The sequence below is a fragment of the Haliotis rubra genome, unplaced genomic scaffold (assembly GCF_003918875.1).
Source record: "Haliotis rubra isolate DU_JTF1 unplaced genomic scaffold, ASM391887v1 Scf1394, whole genome shotgun sequence".
In the NCBI taxonomy this organism is placed as follows: Eukaryota; Metazoa; Mollusca; class Gastropoda; order Lepetellida; family Haliotidae; genus Haliotis; species Haliotis rubra.
In genome coordinates this window covers 39,779-62,222 of record NW_025765330.1, presented here as the reverse complement: position 1 = coordinate 62,222, position 22,444 = coordinate 39,779, and the positions used below count along the sequence as shown (strand labels likewise).

Genomic DNA, 22,444 nt, shown 5'->3' with positions numbered 1-22,444 from the left:
AGTCAAAACATTACAATGTGAATTAATATACTGGGAAACAAAACAATCAAAAATCGTATACATCAACATTTTCAACTTTCGGATTCAACACATTATTGAAATAATCGTACCAAATATCCGGAGACATCGAATAACTTGAAACATTTCCACGTATGGCTTTCTTTTAACGTCTTCCAAAAACTCCATGTTTAGCAGACATCTGTATATCATCACATATTTTGAACGCTTCTTCTTCTTACAACATTTTTATAATCAGTTTGGGCATTCACATACAACTTTAAGTTTAAATCTCATTTAAATTTTTCTGAATTTGTTCAGAAGAAAATATTCTCTTTTAATTGACTACAATCCTTATCAAACCAAGGTGGTTGCTGTGAATACGATTTCTCTTGCATTCACTGCACAGTGAAGTAATATATCACATAGCTGTCCTACAGCAGTATCAATGGTTTCTTCCAATAATAAAGTAAATGTGTTAAACATATCTATGACATCTTTAATGCAGAGATAATTTTGATATGGAAATTCACTGATACGGTATATTGCTGAATGCGGCGTTAAACAACCAACCAGTTCTAGAACGTGAACGATATTTCGACGATCGTTGTTTTCGGCCCTGTAACTAGCTGTTGTTGTAGCACTTGGTCCATCCTCGATAATCTCCAGGGTATACGTTGTACGATAACTCTCCACTATACCCTGGACGCATCTACGGCTTGGCCCGATGATTTTATTACCTCCCGAATAGCTGGCTCCGCATTTTCACAGTAGCCAATCAGCTAAGCCGCTGTACAAATTTACAGGTCTGAAACTTTAAAAAAATATATACAAGAACACCTTCAACCTCTTTCAGAGTACCTCTGCATCAATTGTGTTGCCAAGTTTAATCGGTTAGATAATTTAAGAAGCGAACGTGAGTTGTGATTGGTCCGCTTAACTTCCCAGCGTAGACACCTGATTGGAAAAGAAGCCAGCTAAGGGAGGTAATAAAATCATCGGGCCAAGCCGTAGATTCTAACTTTATCTCTGACTAAAATCTCAGAAAAAGCTATTGGTAAAAACTTCCGGAAAGCCAACTACTCGAAATTCTCAGTATTGGTGGAATAAGGATTGTGATAAAGCCGATAAAGCTCGGCAAAAGGCTTATAACCGACTTCGCAGGACATCCTTACCGGTTGATTTAGACGACTTTCGGAAAAAACGGGCTGAATTCCAACGTCTTGTACGATCATTAAAACGCAGCAGTTGGCGTTCTTACATATCTACAATAAACAGGCATACTTCCTTATCTTCAATTTGGGTCAAGGTAAAAAGGATTAGTGGGAACCGTAATAGATCCCCTATTCCTGTTTTGGATCAAAGCGCTATTTCCTGTGAAGAGAAAAGCAAATCTTTTAGCAGATCAGTTTGAGGCTGTTAGCAGCTACGAAAACTTTTCAACAAAATTTAAAACAGAAATCACAAATTTGGAGAATGAGATTATTCCAATAATTTCAGATTCTTTACTACAACCTTTTCCTGAATATGATTTATCCTTCCACCTGGGAGAATTAAAATCCGGCATTATCAAAGGGCAAGAATACATCTCCTGGTTGCCGATGAATTGTTGTGTTACGAACACTTTAAACATATGCCAGATTCAGCTCTAGAAGTCATACTTAATATCATAAATCAAAGCTGGATATCTGGGAAGTTACCCAAAAGCTGGAGACACGCTGTTGTTATCCCTGTTCCCAAACCTGGTAAAGATCCATCTCGCCCTGTTTCATACAGACCAATAGCCTTAACGTCTAACCTGTGTAAAATCATGGAAAGGTTGGTCACAAATCGTTTGAATTTCTACTTAGAATCAAATGAATTATTAACGAGGCTACAGTGTGTGGGTTTAGGAAAACTCGTTCTTGCATAGATCATCTAGTTCGACTACAAAATGAAGCACAAAAAGCACTAGGAAACCAAGAGTATATGCTGTGTGTATTTTTAGACATTGAAAAGGCATATGATATGCTATGGAGAAATGGACTTTATTTAAACTGCAAAGCTTGGGGGTAAAGGGACGTATGCTACAGTGGATAAAGTCCTTCCTAACTGATCGAACCATACAAGTTCGTATTGGGCAACACGTGTCTGACATGCGAATTATCGTAAATGGCACTCCACAGGGCAGTGTTATAAGCCCTTTGCTCTTTAATATAATGATCAATGATTTTTTTTTCTGAACTTCCTTTAAACATTGATGCATCACAATTTGCAGATGACGGTGCTTGTTGGAGGCGTTTTGGAAACATTGAGTTTGTTCATAAGTCTATCCAATTAGCTCTAACTTCTATAGATGTTTGGTGTTCAAAGTGGGGGTTCAAGGTTTCAACTTCTAAATCAGTTGCTATGTTCTTCACAAGACGTAAAGTTCCTCCAAATCTGAAGCTACACATTGGTGGTCAGGACATAAAATTTGTTTCTGAATTTAAATTTTTGGGTGTAATCTTTGATCAAAACTCACTTGGTCAAACCACATCAACTACATTTCATCAAAATGTACTAAAGCTCTCAATTTACTGAAAAGCGTGTCTGCCACAAAGTGGGGTGCTGATAAATCATCCTTGCTTCTGTTGTACAAAGCACTAATTTTGTCTAGATTAGAATATGGCTGTCAAGTTTTTATGAATGCTGCAAAATGTCATTTGGCTAAACTTGATCGTGTTCAAGCCAAAGCTCTTCGGATATGCACTGGTGCTTTTCTTACTACTCCAGTTTCTGCCCTGCAGGTGGAATGCTCAGAACCTCCTTTGCAATATCATCGTCTTAAAGGTTGCCCTTAAGTACTATTTATCCTTAAAAGCTTCCTCTAGGTATCAACCAGCAACTGATATATTGTGTGATTGCGTGGAATATGTCATGTGTGATTGGAATCATGGAAAACCACCGTTTGGATTACTTGTACAACAATTTGCATTACAGTACAAGTTAAACAATCTTCAGTTGAACGCTGCTCGATCTCTCCGAAAACGGTTCCATGGACTTTAACACAACACAACCTTCGATTTCACAGGATTTATCGGAGCTTGTAAACAAACAAATGTCACCAAGTGTTATTAAAATCCTCACCCAAGATTACATTCACACCAAATATAGCAATTTTACTCATATTTACACTGATGCTTCAAGGGATCCCAGAACCGGTCATGTTGGTGGGGCTTTCTATATTCCCGATCTTGGTTTATCCAAAGATTTAGATTGACTGATCATCTGTCTGTATTTGCAGCAGAACTGACATCCATACTTCAAGCTTTAAAATGGGTAAAAGATAATGAACACGAAGCAATAATTTTACTGATTCGTTGTCAGCTGTACAAACAATTCAATCAGGTGTACAAGGTCCACGCAGTGACATACTATACGACATCTTGTATCTTGATACTGTTTTAAACTCCATGTACATCAGCTGTGATATTGTTTGGATTCCTGCACATGTTGGTGTAGCTGGAAACGAAGTAGTTGACACAATTGCTAAGATGGCTTGCAACAGACCACAGCCAGATATTCATTCAATTAAGCCCATTCCAAGAGATTACTGGTTTGTCATTTCATCTTCAATAAATGCATCTTGGCAAAATAAATGGGATAATGAAACTACAGGTAGACACATGCACTCTACTTGTCCTGTAGTAAACAAACATTTTAAAATTCGTCGGCGTTGTCGCAGAGATGAAGTTGTTTTAACTCGTCTCAGGCTGGGACATTGTGGATTAAAGGCATATAGAAGTATTTTTAGATAAAGACTTATCTCCTCTGTGTGAAAGCTGTAACTTACAGTGCCCAGAAACAGTTCAGCACTACCTCATTGAATGTCCAGCTCCATGAAAACCCACGTAAGGCTCTTAAAGAAACTGTGCTTAACAAAGCCCAAAATACGTTTTCAATGAACGCAATACTTGGCGATAATTTAATGTATGGTTGCATACAAAGAGCTCTTTTAGACTTCCTCGTTAAAACGGGTAAGTACGATGTTATTTAACTGAACAAAAATATAACAGTTTGTTAAGTGTTGGGCGCATATAGGCCTTTTAAGGCCCAAGGTCGCCCTAAAACCTTATATACATACATACATACAAGCCGTAGATGCGTCCAGGGTATAGTGGAGAGTGATTGTAACGTATGCCCTGGAGATTATCGAGGATGCAGTTGGTCATGCAATAAACTTGTGATGGTGGGTCCAAATCCTTGATCGCCTCGATTATGCTTCAGGTTTGTCAGCATCATACCCGGGCTCGCTGTTCACGAACCATTTCCACATTGGACGTTTCAGTAGTGTGAGTTGCAATTCCCAACTGACTTTTACTATTTGTTGCCGGTTGTTCTCTAGTTGACTATCCTTTGCATATGTTCGTGACGGATGCTAACGATGGGGACAAGATACGCTCACCTTTTGGCAAACTGACTGACTGAGTTTGGTTTTACGCCGCTTTTAGCAATATTCCAGCAAACATCACGGCGGGGACACCAGAAATGGGCTTCGCACATTGTACCCGTAATGGGGGATTCAGAACCGGGTCTTCGGCGTGACGAGCCAACGCTTTAACCACTAGGCTACCCACCGCCCTATTGGCAAACACCTTGATCAGTATTTGAGAGAGTGATCCATAAACATATGCTCATTATATGGTTGAAATCTTCTCGGCGTTTTAGCATACATCCTTATTATCCGTGAAGGTTCGGGTTAGAATTGATCTTCAGTAATCCATGCTTGTCGTAAGAGGCGACTAACAGGATCGGGTGTTCAGGCTCGCTGACTTGGTTGACACATGACATCGGTTCCCAATTGCGCAGATCGATGCTGTTTTGTTGATCACGGGATTGTCTGGTCAAGACTCGATTATTTACAGACCACTGCCATATAGCTGGAATATTGCTGAGTTCGGCGTAAAACTAAACTCACTCACTCATACATCCTTTTTGTGGGTCTCATTATGTTGTTTATCGTAGTTATATGGTCATGTGGAAATATTGTTCAATCGTTGAATATTGTAGGGTTTGTACTCGCCATATTGCCACAGTGTTTGTTGATAGTTTACCGTCGTACTCAGTTTTATTCCAGCTGTATGACGGTGGCGTGGAAACATCGAATCTGGACTAGACAATCCAGTGATTGACATCAGGAACCTCAGTATACGCAGCTGGGATATCGTTAGCCAATCCTTACGAGTCCGGGTTGGCGAAGATCTATTCTAAGCCGACTCTATTCCAATGGAGAGTGGATAAACGCACGCATAGAACAGTGTTGACAGTGTAACTACAAATCCCTTGATAATACCACAGCTCAGGTGTCACTACCTGGTAACAGCTTGAATATTCAATAATTCACCTGAGTTTATCCAGCAAACCAGCCAATACGTATCTCGGGAGAGCGATCTTCTCTTGCAGCAGGACGCTGAAACATGAGAGTATTAAAAAAAATTATGAACACGGGCGCCATTGTATTCCGGTGGTTCTGACATGTGTGACAAGCTGTAAATTGTAAATATTTACCTAACTCCTTCACAGACATGTTTGAACGGACGTAACGTTAGCCTTGGTAAAAATATCCTACGAGCATGTTCTGGTGTGTAGTGTCTCCAACTGTACAACTGACGTGAACGAAGTGGAACTGTAGTCATACACTGGTTTTAGTTTTACGGATTGGAAGTGTGCTTAGTTGCTGAATTTGCAAAATAAAACCAAATGTTAGGTACGCACATGTGTGCAATTGTGCGTATGAGTGTGCGATGTGCTTTTCTTTCCCCTGCTATTACATGGCAACGATCAATAGCCCCTAATACTCACCCGATAGCACGGGTGATATATCATTTACATATGATGTAAATCTGTTGTGTTTAGACTAGGGCTGCGCAATATAACCGGTTTACCGGTATATACGGAGTTCAGACATGAAAACGATACGTATTGCGATACGCTGATCGAAAACCGGTATTTTGACATGCATTCGGAAAACTTCGTAACACTCGGAAATCTTCGGATATTTCCGTTTTTTGAATTGTTCTTTTCCCTGTTTCATTAGTGCCAAATGTTAATTACATTTTATTTTGTCATGATTAAAAGTTTTTATAAACGGTTAATCAATCATAGTGATTTTGTTGTGTTTTTGCTTATAATCAAGCATTAACTCGATTATAGGTAGTTTTTGTTAAAAAAATAATCCTTGCAATATATTGCAATACATATCCTTCCGCATCGCAATATATCGCAATATGAACATTCTCTGCAATACCGACCCCTAGTTTAGACACTGGTCATTGTCGCTGATTGTCAAGAAGCCACGGACTGCATGCTTGACAGAAACTGCCAACTTGTGAGGCTTGTGAATGCATAATGAAAGAAAGTGCTCAATGTAACATGTGTTATATTTAGGGATTACACTTTCTGAGCAAAGAAGATATTCTAGTACATTTTGGGGTGAGGTTGCAGGAGAGAAAAATTGGTAGTGAGATTGTTTGGCATCGGCAACACACATGCAACTACGTATGGTGAGGTAGTGTGTCATGGCACTCAGTCGTCAGGACAATTAGTCATTCCCATCAGCTTAAGTATGAGGTAAGCAAATTACTAGAGACACCGGTCGTGAAACTGAATACCTGTTGCCTCGAGAAAGGATACCCAATCACGTCACCGAGTTATACAGCCAGAGCTATGATGTCACCGGCACCATGAACCGACGTTTACTTCATTTATGTAGATATACAAGTAAAAGTTATATACTAGTATATACTGAACAAAAAACATCTTCACATGTGTTTCCTTTATTCCCAAACATGCCCACATATGACAACATGTGTTGCTAGGGGATACATCTGGTTTATGAACGTACACTAACAGGCTGCATGAGTTGAATACTCCCCAGGGAGTTGGGTTGGTTAACACAATGCCAGAAAAAAAAGACATCCGTTGATCAAGGGAACGCCCCATGGCCTTGAACATGTACTAGTTGCGTGGATATGTGTGCTATATAAATATTTTATAATAATCGATCAACTTCCTGGACGCAACACTAGGCGTGACGTTCACAAAAGAGCGTGCTGTATGCACCCCGTGTGGTCCACCACAGTAGACAAGGGCGGATGCGTCAGATTGGTATTCGTCCATATCAACTGCATTGTGCGACCCATGTTCAATATAATTCATTTCTCCAAATGTGAAGTTACCTCTTCTGTTCAGTAATATATGAACAACACAGGACCATGCTGTTTGTATTGGATTGCAACACCGAATAGTCGATCAAATATCTGATTGCAACACCGAGTAGTCGATCAAATTCTCAAGAAGTTAAAACATTTTGTAATCCTTTGAGGTTTAAACTGTAAAAAATAAACTGATATTTAAAATGGTTCGTGTACTAACGCTATTTGTTTACTAGATATACTAATGTATTATCAGGTGCTAAGTCCATGTACTAACGCTATTTGTCTACTAGATGTACTGATGTATTATCAGGTGCTAAGTCAATGTACTAACGCTATTTGTCTACTAGATGTACTAATGTATTATCAGGTGCTGAGTCCATTTACTAACGCCATTTGTCTACTAGATGTACTGATGTATTATCAGGTGTTATGTCCATGTACTAACGCTATTTGTCTACTAGATGTACCAATGTAGTTTCAGGTGCTATGTGCATGTACTAACGCCATTTGTCTACTAGATGTACTGATGTATTATCAGGTGTTAAGTCCATGTACTGACGCTATTTGTCTACTAGATGTACTAATGTAGTTTCCAGGTGTTATGTCCATGTACTGACGCTATTTGTCTACTAAATGTACTGATGCATTATCATGTGCTAAGCCCGTGTACTAACCCTATTTGTCTACTAGATGTACTAATGAATTATCAGGTGCTAAGTCAATGTACTAACGCTATTTGTCTACTAGATGTACTAATGTATTATTAGGTGTTATGTGCATTTACTAACGCTATTTGTCTACTAGATGTACTGATGTATTATCAGGCGTAAATTGTCAACGTACTGACGCTATTTGTCTACTAGATGTACTAATGTATTATCAGGTGTTAAGTCAATGTACTAACGCTATTTGTCTACTAGAGGTACTAATGTATTTTCAGGTGTTAAGCCCGTGTACTAACGCTATTTGTCTACTAGATGTACTGATGTATTATCAGGTGCTAAGTCAGTGTACTAACGCTATTTGTCTACTAGATGTACTAGTGTATTATTAGGTGTTATGTGCATTTACTAACGCTATTTGTCTACTAAATGTACTGATGTATTATCAGTTGTTAAGTCCATGTACTAACGCTATTTGTCTACTATTGGTGTACTAGAGATACAATACGACGATTAGTTGCGCTATTGGTCGGATACTTCGTAATCGAAATGCGTAGTACATTGCAGTCATAATTCTTAACACACGCTCTCATAACGATTCAAAAGACACCTAAGATTGAACAAGCAGACTTATGCAAATAGCCTCCTCCTGACGAGCAAAGGAACACGGATGTAAGCGATACGCCACTCTTCCTTGTTTGAACTGATGATTCAAGCTGATCTCATCGCGTCAAACATGACATTACATGTCATAAACAACTTGTCTCGCAGGTTTTTAAACTTTTCAAAATAAACGTAGTTGTTCTTTCAATGTGTAAGGCGACACATAGACGGCAACACGTGATCCGGAATATTGAGTCTGTGTGAGACGGGTGTCTGAGGTTTGATAATACATTCCATTAACTACCAAGGCCAATTCAATTTCTCTATTCAGAATAAAGGCGGCGAACGGTCAACATGACACAAATTAGTCATGAATCGATATACGAGAACCAACATTGAAGGAATAATATATTGACGTCTACTTCCGGGTTGTACATTACGCGCCCCTCTCATTGGTTGAAATGGGAGAGAATTGTGCACTGTTGCCTAAAAGGTCGATTTAAGTTAATTAAAGGTCGAAATGAGTAGTTTTAATGACCAGGTTTCATTTATAACGATGCCAATAAATTATTTATGTATTTGTACCCCCGTAGAGTATATGTGATCTTTAACGGCTGGGGTGCTTGGCACTGGTGCCGTCAAGGATACAACGTTGTACCGTTTCAATTTTGCTGGGGCGTGATCTGTGCCATCGATAGCCCAGCCATCTAACAATTAGCTGTGCCTTACTGTGTGCATTAGACGTATCAGACGTTATGGTCGGGGTTCGAATCCCACGTTAATATACTCTTCAAAAAAAGAAAATTGACATAGGACAAATTTGAATATTTGACACAAACCAATCCATGCTGAATCCCAGCATGTTGGGGAATGGTTGCCGACGACAAAACGTTTGAAAAAAGAAACGTTTAACAAAACGTAATGTTGCACTCACGTCTGTAGTGAATCGCTAAAACGCACCCTACATGAAATGCACGTGCATCATGAAATTCTGTATCACCCTGAGCTGAAGCATATGACTGTAGGCTTATAAAAGCCACATCAATGGTACTCCACATGCATTGCTTTAAGCCACTATAGACGACAAGAGAATGAAAAGACTGACAGACCCAAGGCCATCGGCCGTTTACAAGGACGGACATCGCAGCATGATGTGGCAAGGCACTACAGCGTGTCCAGACAGACCATCTCAAACCTATGGACCCGATACAGCAATGCTGGGAGTGTTAATGACAGACCCAGGTTAGGTCGACCTGGAGTTACCACCGCCGCCCAGGTTGGCTACATCCGGTTGAGACATTTTCGTTGAAACACCACGGCCGCATCATCCACAACAATCCAAATCCCTTGACTGCTCCGAATCTCCGACCAGACAGTGCGCAATTGGCTATGGAAAACCAGACTTTTTGCCAGAAGACCAGTTCAACGTCACGTCGTTCCCTACATCAACGTGATCTTTGGAGCATGACAATGCTCGACCACACGCTGCACATGTTTGACATGCCTTCTTCCAGCAAAACAATGTTCAGTTTTTACCTTGGTCTTCTCGATCACCAGATTTGTCCCCCATTGAACATCCATGGGGTATTCTTGATCGCCGCTTGCGCCAGCGTAATCCGCCACCTCAGACACTACAAGAACTGCACACAGCACTTCAGCAAGTGTATCAAAACATTCCTCAAGACAGCATTCGGCATCTCCTTTCTTCTATGGGTCACCGTTGCCAAGCTGTTATCGATGCTCATGGTGCTCATTATGACATTTTACTCTGACCAATTGGCTTTAATAACCCTCTGTGGTTTTACCGAACACTTTCTGGATAATCGTGTTTTGGAACTTTGTAAAGAGGTGATTCTACTGTAACTGAGCAATGATGTCAGTTATATTTTATAGTAAACTCTAAAACAGCATGTCAAGTTTCTTTTTGAAGAGTATATTTCAAAGATTACACCAGGACTTATTTTCGGGAATGTCGTAACGTCTGCATCCCTGTCGTATTTCCTTTCATTGAACTGATATGTTGACATATAGCTGAAACTTTGTCCAAACACACGTCTTCACACATTCAATTAAATGTGTACATTAAATCCGTTGTGATTCCGTGACCCTCAGAATTGGTCTTCAGCAACCCATCCTTATCGTAGGAGGCGACTAACGGATCAGAGTCGCTACTTGGTTGACACACGTCATCGTATCCCAATTGTGTAGATCGATGCTCATGATGTTGATCACTGTGTTGTCTGAGCCAGAGTAGATTATTTACAGACCGACGCTAAATAGCTGGAATGTTGATGAGTGCGGCGTTAAACAACAACCAAATCAAAAAACAAAACAAACCTTTCAATAAGCTGATATATACATAACAGTCATATAACAGTATCTTTGTCCAAACACACGTCTCAACACACTCAATTACATCTATACATTTAATCCCGCAGCTGTCATTCCGTGACCCTTCGTGACAACGTGTGACCCTTCGTGACTACGTGTGACCCTTCGTGACAATGTGTGACCCAGCTGACTGTATCATGGTACAGGTTTGTGTACTAGTTCACCAAAGGACATCATGATTTCGAAATCAATTGACCGATTTATTTTGACTTGATAATATCACCGTTAGCAATAAAACGTAAACTGACGTAAGAAAGAATGGACACCTCTGGAAATAAATTTTGGAAAGTTTGTTGCCCCCCCCAAAAAAACCCCCAACAAACACACCAACAAAACAAACAACAAAACAAACAAAAACAAACAAACAAACAAACAAAAAACAACAACAAAAAGCAAAAAAACAAAACAAACCCAACAAGTAAGCAAAAAACAAGCCGAAATACAAACAAAAAACTAACGAACAGAAAACATAACATAAATAAATAAACAACTAAAACAACAAAACCAACAACAGCAACAAAAACAAATAAAACCAACAACAACCATGCATACAAACAAAACACGCAAAACAAACAAACAAGTAACAAATCCAATACATGTTGTTTACATGATGCAGGGGTAAACTTGCTTTTTGCTTTTGAGACCTATTCTACCCCGGATCTTCATGGGTCTCTAGCAATATAAAGGTGGGGACACCACATATAGGCTTCACACATTGTACCCATGTGGTGAATCTTCGGCGTGACGAGCGAACGCTTTGACCGCTAGGCTATCCCACCGCCCTTGGAGTCAGGGGAGTCGAATGGCGTATTTTGTGACGTCTCTGTAAATTCTCCCCACCGCTCAAAATATTCTTGGGATACACGATACGAGTATAATAAAGCGACACCCTTTCCATATCCATAAGAAATCTCTGCTAAAAGCACTCACGAGATTGCAGGAATCTGAACTGCAAGTGCTTATGAATCATCAGCAGTTGCTCTCGAAAGGTGACCCTATCCTGCCACACGGCGCAACCGTCACAAACACATGCAAAGTCTAGTCAATTGTTCACATGAAAAATCAGGGAACGTCTGGTACAAGTCAAAAGGGGCATTGCATCGGCGATATTGTTTGACACAGGTACGGCAAATTTTCAAGTGTCCTCCACATGTCTACCATTAAACGTTTTGAAAACTTTATTAAGGCCTTAAGTGCTGGAACCTTGATCGAACAACTTCTAAACAAACGTCGTATGATGCTCTTTGAAATCGTAGTGAAAAGAGCTTGTTCCATTATACAATAAAAAAGGCTGGACCTAAAGGGTTATTACACATGACGGGAGAGCCGACTCTTGAGAAGTAGATATTTTTGTCAGTTTTCAACTCGCTTTGTTAGTAACCGACACCAAGGAAACAAACAAACACCGTGACTAACGCTGGTTTAGTACGAGTTACCTTGTCCCACAATTTTCTAGAGATTTTGAGTGGGTTATTTGATCTTCATCATGACGCTACCGAGGGTGACAGGTGCGTTTCAGTAGATTGATACCCGGATTTGGGAGGCGATACCACGGGGTACACGCCCATGTAGGGAGTGAGTGACACTGAGTGGTCGTGATATATAACGTGACATTTTGATGCACCACCACACTTACCAAGAGACAGGTAGCAGGTGACTTCGTCAAACAACTGCAACTTCGGGCACGACAGACTCTTCTCAGTAGGTAGGTGTTAACACATTCTACATTGTGTTGCATAAAAATATTTTTTCTAAAATGATCTCAAGCTAGTGTAGTATATTTTTTTGTCATAATATAGTTATACTGTCCTTCGATGACGAGTTTCAAAGAAAGTATAACTATATTCGTTAACAGCCAACTTCGTCAAAAACTGCGGCTTCGGGGACAACAGACTCTTCTCAATAGAGTAGGTGTTAACACATGTTGTATAGGGGACAAATCAGGATGTAATAAATGCTATCAGACATCTAAAATATAACAAACCCCAGGCGATGATGGTATTCCCGCACAGTTTTTCAAAGTTTCTGAACATATAATAGTTCCCTATTTAGTATTACTGTTCAAGAAGATACTCTCATCCGGCTCTTGGCCAAATTCCTGGTCAACTGACATTATTATCCCACTACATAAGAAAGGTAGTAGATCTGACCCGAATAATTATAGGGGATCTCTCTGAATGTAATGAGCAAAATGTTTGTTTCGATTCTAAACAAAAGATTGGAGTACTTTTTGCAACTTCGTGAGATAATTGGAGAATATCAGGGTGGATTTAAGACAGACCATTCGACTGTGGACAGTATCTTATTCTCCAGACAATCATTCAGAAGTATTTAACACATAAGAATGGGAAGATACTAGGGCAATACAAAGAAACTGTGCATACAAAATTTAAAATCTAAATTGATCAAACCTGTGTAGACACATAAGGATTCAAACTCAGAGATTAGTGACATGTATCCAACATGCATGCACGTGCCACGTTCCGTGACGTCAGTGGGTTCGTCCTTGAGACGTGCAATACGTTGTTGCACGTGCATTCCGGGAAAGGGAAACAGAGCAAATGAATGCCACACAATACTGTCACTTTGGAAAGCTCAACTCCTGCCCTTGCGATCGTTCAAAAAAAATTTAAACGGCTATTGAAACGCATAGCATGCCAAGGCTCACGTCTGCACAACGTCATCGACAAGCTCGCCGAATGTGGTGCCGAAATCATGTCCGCAGACCCTTGTTTTGGTGGAGAAATGTTGTTTTTACAGATGAGTCCAGGTTTAACATTTCCCATAGTGATGGACGTCAACGTGCCTATAGACGCGTGGGAGAACGTTATGCACAGGCCTGTGTTTTGGATAGGAATCGCTTTGGTGGTGGTTCCGTGATGATTTGGGGTGGAATAACAGCACGCCAAAGAACTCCTTTGGTGATTGTTCAGGGCAACTTAACTGGTGTGGGCTACAGGGATCAGATTCTTCGACCTGTGGCAATTCCTTTTCTGCAACGTCATGGCCCTGGGCTAACATTCCAACAGGACAATGCCCGCCCTCATACGACAAGGGTTGCTATGGATTTCTTGCAACACCACAACGTTGACTTTCTGTCCTGGCCCGCAAATTCATCGGATCTCTCCCCGATAGAGCATGTTTGGGACGAGATGGATCGACGTCTACGCCGTCTTCCTCATCCGCCAGATAACGTCCTTGACCTTGCAACAGAACTTGAGAGAATCTGGCGTGACATCCCACAAGCCTTCCTTGCACGTTTGATAGGCTCTATGCGTCGTCGATGCACTGCTGTTCTCAATGCCGATGGTTGACATACCCGTTATTGAGCTGTGACATGGTCGTTTGACCCCTGACCCGCTTGTGGACTCGTGATTGTGATTGACTTTTCAAATGGAATTCTCCCGACTTGTTATGGTCTCATGATCCCTCCTTTAAAGTTTACATGTACCTTTGACATGGTTATCGTACTTATCAACTGGGATAATATTTTGACAATGCACAGTTTCTTTGTGTGGCTAGTATATATTGCATTCATAGATTTTCGCAAGGCCTTTGACATGGTGAATAGGTTAAATTGCTGTATGTTCTTTTGCAAAATGGGATCCATGGACAAATTTTCAAGTTGATTAAAAATATGTATACTAATGTCAAGGCCACTGTAACCTATGTATTGGTAAGAAATTAACTGAATATTTTGATAGCGCCTGTGGGGTTCGGCAAGGCTGTGTCCTTAGTCGGTATTATTTTCTTTATATATTAATGAGTTTGTATTGACCTTAGAAAATAAGTTTGATGATGGTATATTTATATCCGAAAATATGTTGAATATTATTGCTCTGTTATTTGCAGATGATTTGGTTTTGATAGCTGATACTGTTGTTAGATTACAGCGCCGCCTTGACGCCCTACATATGTATTCCCATAAATGGGGCATGGATATTAATACTGATAAGAGTAAAATAATTGTTTTAAAATGGGTGGACCCTTGTCCAAACACGAAAAATGGTTCTATAATGGCATTCGAATGGAAACTGTCAATAGTTATAAATATCTAGGACTTATGATAACTCCCAAATTGATTTGGACTAGGGCATGTAAATCATTATCTGATCAAGCTTAATAAGGCACTGTGACCGATCAAGTCATTTATAAGACGATATGATATGTCACTCTCAGAAGGATTATATATTTTTGATACAAAGATTGTACCAATTCTAACATATTGTGCTGATATATGGGGTTTTAAAAGACAGAAAGTATTGAAATTGTCCATCGAAAACTTTGCAAATTTTTACTTCAGATTAGTTACAGATCATCTAATGCTGTTGCATATGGGGTATGTGGGAGGGCACCCTTAAGCAATGTTTATTATGTCGAATGTATTAAATACTGGCTAAGATTATTAAGAATGCATCAAAGTAGATATCCATATCAATGTTATCAATTTTATTATCTGTTGAATTCAGGAAACGTTACACATGGGCTCGGCATGTCAGTGATTTGTTATTTCATCTTGGCTTTGGTACTGCTTGGATTTCACAAGATGTCGGTGATACAAAAATGTTTCTATATATGTTTACTGAAAGAATTAACAACTGCTCTATGCAAGAGTGGCATTTGTCCCTAGATGTTCCTTCGCTGTCTTTCTATAAGTCCCATAAATCTCTGTTGACCTGTGAAAATATTTATCATTGAACATAAGTAATAAGTGCAAGCGTATGTTCACATTATTTCGATCAGGTGTAATGGACTAGGTATCAAATATATTGGAAGAGGTACTGCCTCCTGCAATGATGATATTGTGTAATGTAAACACTGTAAAAGTATTGAGGATGAAATCCATATTGTCTATAGTTGTAAACGCTATGAGGATATGCGTCGGCGTTACATTCCGAAACGGTCCATGGATATTATTATTCACTCCGCAGCATATGTACATCATCCGACAATAACATCATAAATAATTTTGTCAGTTCTTAGAACATGTTGATTCTGCTCCTGTTAGCGTTGTTGTATGGAAATGGTAACCAAAATCACTATTGTACCACCTTGTACGATGGGTCGTATGGCCTTTATACAAAATAAACCCTTCTTCTTCTTCTTAAATGCATTCTATATTGTGTTATGGTATAGTAATTTGATATTTCAAATGATCTGAAGCTAGTGTAGTATATTTTGTCATAATATAGTTGTTTTACTGTCCTTCAATGACAGGTTTCAAGAAAGTATAACTGTATTCGTTGACAGCCAACTTCGTCGAATAACTACAACCGCGGGCACTACAGACTCTTCTCAATAGGACGGTAGGTGTTACCACAAACTTGGGTATCTAGATTGTGTAACTTGCTCACCTACTCCAATGTTTCACTATATAGGGCCTGTAAATCTCGCTAGGCGCTACTTCCGGTACTAAGCTGGTTCCTGGCTCCCTTTGCGCGCGCGAATTTGCGATATGCGGGACGGGGCCAGCTTACTTCCGGATACCAGATTTCCGGTGACAAGCGTATATCGGAGAACCAGTTCTGGTTCCAAATTGCGCGACCCCAAATACTCTACTAGACCGGACCAAGAGTGTACAACCATGCCTGGCTGTCACAGCTGTTGACAGTCGTAATAGTTGACTAATTTGGGGATGGTTAGATCAGGAATTTGTTATTCCTGCAAGGATTATCGGTTCCTTATTGTCAACTGACAATCATGCGACCATTTGAAAAGGTATGAAACGTCGTTTGTCACCAGAAGTACTAAGGTTTCGCGAAGTGCCGTAACCTACTTTCGGTCCCCTATACAAGCATTAATAATGGTCGCCAGTATGTTGGCTTAATTGTGGTTGATGGCGATCCGATAGCCCAATTCTATACTGTGTTGAATAATAATTTAGCATTTTAAAACGTATCAAATATTTTTTGTCATATCATAGTTGTTATTCTGTCCTTCGACGACAGATTTCTATAAAGAAGAACTGTGACTTTCTGTCGTCATGACTTTCTGTCGTCAGGACATGGCTGAAATGTTGCCAATGTGACGGAAAAGCTCTCAGTCACTCAATGAACAGCAGTCTCATACAGAAATACATACAATTTGCATATGGCACAGATTTATAACGTTCGGCTTCTTGAAAATCCCGAGTTGTGGTCTATCAATTTCTAATAACTGTAGAGTCACTGGCTTGTGTTTGACTGTTTGAAGATTGCTGGTAAATTGTTTTCAGCCCACATCTGACAAGATTAGGGTGGTCTTACTGCACTGATCCTCAAAGGTTTATGTACACTTGTACGATATGGACTGTTTTCGTCTCACATTCATCAGAGATACTATATGAATTTAGAGAGAAACATCACTGGATACGTCATTCGACTCACGGACGCAAACGCGTTTTGTTTTCAGTCTCATCATGAATGTGGACAGAGTGAACTGGTTCGCGGTGATTGTCCTCGCTCTCGGTGTTCACGCAGTGTCTGGCCAGAGTAAGACTGAAATATACTTTCATTACATCATCCTCATCGATTTCAATTTAAAAATTTGTACGGTGTTGTCTGGTCCAGACTTGATTACAAACATAATACCGTCATAAAGGGAGGTTTACTTTACGTGGCGTTAAGCCAGCTAAGAAATATTGCAGAAGTCGATTTTCGAATCAGGGGCTTTTCAAATTCATTTATCTGGGTCGCATTGCCTGCCACTTGTGATTGTGTATTAAAATCGGAAAACTTTGGAGCCTTGGGCTCAGTAAAAGTCCAAACAAGCTCTTATGTTTGGTCATTTGTCCCTTGTTGATGCGTTTATTCATCTGGAAGCTGCATGTTACCATACATGATTTTACCAAATTTGAGTATTCGAAGGCCTAACGGGAAAAGAATAAACAATGTCGATTTGACCACTTAAAACTTATAAAACGTTTAAAATGAAAATTGAACTAATGTTTGGAAACCCTTTGAACACATACTTCTGTTTCAGACTGCGCGCACCTGTTGGATGTCGTAGCCGTTGTAGATGGCTCTGACAGCATCTTAGATGACGAATTTATCCTTCTGAAGGATTCCCTTATTCAGTTGACAAACTGGCTGAACCTTGGAGAGGAAGGTCAAAATGTTTGGTGCCGTGGTGTGTACAGTTCGTCTGTATCTGACGTAGCACACCTCAGCACCAACCGGTCCCAGCTGCAGACCGAGATAAACCAGTTTGAACACCCCCAGGAAGGGACAAGCACGCACCTTGGAATCGCCAAAATGACCGAGATTATGAGGAATGAGAGTCGTCCTGGCGTTCCCAAAGTAGGCATCGTCATCACCGACGGACGGTCACGTTATCCCGAGAGAACTGCTCAGGAAGCTACAGCTGCTAAGGCGATCGGCATTGAGATGTTTGTAATTGGAATCGGTTCAAGTATCAGAATATCAGAACTGAGAGACATTGCCTCATCTAACGCCAATGTCAAAAATATCAGCGCTTTTAGTGAACTCAACAATATTACCCTCAGTCTGGTACAGAAGGTCTGCAAAGGTAGAAACAAACATAATGGAGATAATAAAACATAAGGGAAATAAAACATAAGGGGAGGAATGAAACATAAGAGAGAATAAAACATAAGGGAGGAATGAAACATAAGGGAGAGAATAAACATACGGGAGGAATGAAACATAAGGGAGAGAATAAACATACTGGAGGAATGAAACATAAGGGAAATAAAAACATAAGGGAGGAGGAAACATAAGGGAGGGAATAAAACATAAAGGGAGGAATGAAACATAAGAGAGAGAATAAAACATAAGGGAGGGAATAAACATAAAGGGGAAATAAATAAAAAGTAAAGGGGAGGAATGAAACATAAGGGAGAAAAGAAAACATAAGGGAGGAATGAAACATAAGAGAGAGAATAAAACATAAGGAGGGAATAAACATAAGGGAAATAAATAAAAACGTAAGGGAGGAATGAAACATAAGGGGAGGGAATAAAACATAAGGGAGAAATGAAACATAAAAGAATAACACATAAGGGAGGGAATAAAACATAAAGGGAAATAAATAAAACGTAAGGGAGGAATGAAACATAAGGGAGGGAATAAAACATAAGGGGAGAAATGAAACATAAAAGAATAACACATAAGGGAGGAATAAAACATAAAGGGAAATAAATAAAACGCAAGGGGGAGGAATGAAACATAGGAGATAGAATAAAACCCTAAGGGAGGAATGAAACTTAAGGGAGAGAATAAAACATAAGGGAGGGAATAAAACATAAAGGGGAAATAAATAAAGACATAAGGGAGGAATGAAACATAAGAGATAAAATAAAACATCAGGGAGAATGAAACATAAGAGAGAATAAAACATAAGGGAAGGAATAAAACATAAAGGGATGAATAAAACATAAGCGAGAGAATAAAACATACAGGAGGGAATAAAACATAAAAGGAAATAAATGAAAGCAGTAAGGGAGAGAATAAAACATAAGGAAGGAGATGAAACATAGGAGAGAATAAAACATAAGGGAGGGAATAAAACATAAGGGGAAATGAATAAAACGTAAAGGGAGGAATGAAACATAAGAGAGAGAAAAAACGTAAGGGAGGGAAAAAAACATAAGGGAGGGAATAAACACAAAGGGAGGAATGAAACATAAGGGAGGAATAAAACGTAAAGGGAGGAAATGAAACATAAGAGAGAATAAAACATAAGGGGAGAGAATAAAACATAAGGGAAAGGAATAAAACATAAAGGGAGGAATGAAACATAAGAGATAGAATAAAACAAAAGCGAAATAAATAAAACGTAAGGGAAGAATGAAACATAAGAGAGAGATAAAACATAAGGGAGGGAATAAAACATAAAGGGAAATAGAAAAAAAACATAAAGGGAGGAATGAAACATAAGAGATAGAATAAAACATAAAGGAAATAAATAAAACATAAGGGAGAATGGAAACATAAGAGAGAGAATAAAAACATAAGGGAGGGAATAAAACATAAGGGATGAATAAAACATAAGGGAGAGAATAAAACATAAGGGAAATATATAAAATGTAAGGGAGGAATGAAACATGAGAGAGAGATTAAAACATAAGGAAGGGAATACAATGTAAGGTAGATATATGTAAATGTATTTATTAAGTGTATATATCTACTCCGTCATCATCTAATGACATTCTCTCCCGACCACTTCTAAATGTCGTTCAAGTTTTTAAAAATTGATTATTTACATGCCGCTGTCATGTTGGCTGGAACCCGTGAAGATCTGGGTTAGAATTGGTCTTGAACAACCCATGCTGTCGTGAGGCGCGATTTACTGGATCAGGAGTTTAGACACATAAATAAAAGAAATAAAACAAAAGGGAGTAAATAGAACGAAGGGGGAGATAATAAAACACTAGGGACATTATGAAAAATGGAAGTAGGGAATAAAACATAAGGGAGGTAATAAAACATAGGGAGAGAATAAAACATAAGAGGATACTGTCCATGTTTCAAGTGAACAGTATTACATTGTTTTGTATATATTTTCAATAAACGTAATGCAAAATGTTCCAATATCTATGTTGCAGTCATGAGACATGGCAATTGTCTTTGGCGTTGAGGTTTTGTGTTGAACCATGTCAATCTGATATTGAGCTTACTCTTAAATTAGAAATGTACATTTGCCTTTTTCAAATTTCAAAAAGAAGCTAGTGAAAAAACGAAAGTATATTTTTTCAGAAAAAGAGCTATGGGAATTGATAGAGACCATGGCTGAAACTAAATTAAACCTTTAACTTGTGTACTCTTGTGGATATAAACATATATTCATCAATCTGGATTAAAATGTCACACATCTTTTCTAAATGTATATATGGATTTGAACATATTTGTGTTTATGCTTCCTTGATATCTGTATCATCTGTTCTTATGGCAACAGTTGACGGAAACTGGACCGAGTGGACGGACACTACCGGTGTGTGTTCTGTATCCTGTGGAGGAGGCTCTAGAACCATCAACAGAACCAGGACCTGCACCAACCCAGCACCCAGCAACGGCGGACGGGACTGTGTAGGATCACCTTCAGATCGATACACAGAGGTTTGCAACACCAATGGCTGCCCAGGTTTGTCATAGTCGTATATCAAAACATTTGCTGTTGGCAGTATAAAACTTAGAAAGTTAATACTGAAAATAACCCCCCAAAGATATCATCCATAGATGTAAAACGTAGAAAAGGTGTTTGTTAGAGATACATACACATTATATACAGGTACAATTAATTACATGCACATATACATTCTGACTTAGCTGTTCTTTTTACACAAAGTTGACGGAAACTGGACTGAATGGACGGTTACTGAGGGAGTGTGTTCAGCATCTTGTGGAGGAGGCTCCAGAACCATCTCCAGGAGCAGGACCTGCACCAACCCTTCTCCTAGCAACGGTGGAGAGACCTGTGTAGGATCACTTACAGATCGATACACAGAGATCTGCAACGCCAATCGATGTCCAGGTACGTTTAGCGAGATGCTAAAAGTGTTAACGCCGTAGATGCTAGTCTTTGAGAAACAATATTCCAGGTACACTAGCATATGTCTATATGACAGACAATATGTACTTGTAGTACGTGTAAAATAACATACCACAAAATAATACAAATCGCTACAAAGGTATTACAGAAACAGTACAAAGAGAAATCTCTGTACAAATTCAGAGGCAATATGATACCCCCAAAAAGAAATGATTTTATAAGATGGTAATAGTCACCTCATTGCAACAATGGTGAAGTTTCCAAAATAGGCCCAGGCTGAGTGTCAAGGGTCAGTATAATCTCCACACAATTGTGATCTTGTAACTTGAGATATAATGTGAGATGATAGGCAAGGGTTGGCTCTCCTTATACCCCAAAGAAAGAAGACTTCAGAACATTCTCCCACTGCCTGCGTCACTATAAAGGAAAGGCCCATAGGGCTGTTGTGCGTGTAGTACCTTCCAGAACTCTGTCTCAGTATACACAAGTCTAAATATATCACACCGCCGTCCACTATTGTACAATTTCATAGTCTCTGCCACTCAAAAATATGTCCCAAACTTCATTATATTTTACACAAAACGAAGTAATGAACATAAATATGCATCTTTGTTTGACAGTTTCAGCTGAATTCATCATGGTGTTTCTCAACAGCTAACAGATTACACAAGTTTGATCATGTCTAGTTCGCTTATCATCGATTATTTCTAGTTGATGGGGGCTGGTCAAACTGGATCATTACCACAAGCGACTGTTCAGCATCTTGTGGAGGTGGATATAGACGTGTCACAAGTACTAGAACCTGCACCAGTCCTGCTCCAAGAGACGGCGGTGCTGACTGTGTAGGCTCCTCCACAGACACATACGCAGAAACCTGCAACACAGAAGGATGCAATGGTAAAAATCTTAGTCTATTCCCACCTTGGAGGCATAGACATACATGCATAGACTAAAATGTCACTTATTTCAGATTTTGTACAAGACTCGTTCTGTTATGGAGGCAAAATTGTTTGTGAATTACAGGTTAACGTGATACCATCACTTTGCGGCCACGAGTTGGGTGAGGGGTTTCGATCAGTACCTGGTGCACTGCCGTTCATCCCAACAGAAGTAAAACATTATTTG

General features: G+C 39.4%; 1 protein-coding gene and 1 long non-coding RNA gene across 2 annotated transcripts; both read left to right on the top strand.

Annotated features, from left to right (window-relative positions):
- The first annotated feature begins 12,437 nt into the window (after positions 1-12,437).
- Positions 12,438-17,917, top strand: LOC124268596. The gene is made up of 3 exons (XR_006896313.1): positions 12,438-12,536; positions 17,222-17,301; positions 17,792-17,917. It is a non-coding gene; the product is annotated as an uncharacterized LOC124268596 (long non-coding RNA).
- Positions 17,918-17,946: 29 nt separating this feature from the next.
- Positions 17,947-22,347, top strand: LOC124268600 (mucin-like protein). The gene is made up of 5 exons (XM_046703597.1): positions 17,947-18,337; positions 20,726-20,911; positions 21,116-21,301; positions 22,031-22,216; positions 22,343-22,347. The coding sequence occupies exons 1-5, from the start codon at positions 18,064-18,066 to the stop codon at positions 22,345-22,347; spliced, it is 837 nt and encodes a 278-aa protein (XP_046559553.1). The 5' UTR covers positions 17,947-18,063.
- The last annotated feature ends 97 nt before the right edge of the window (positions 22,348-22,444 follow it).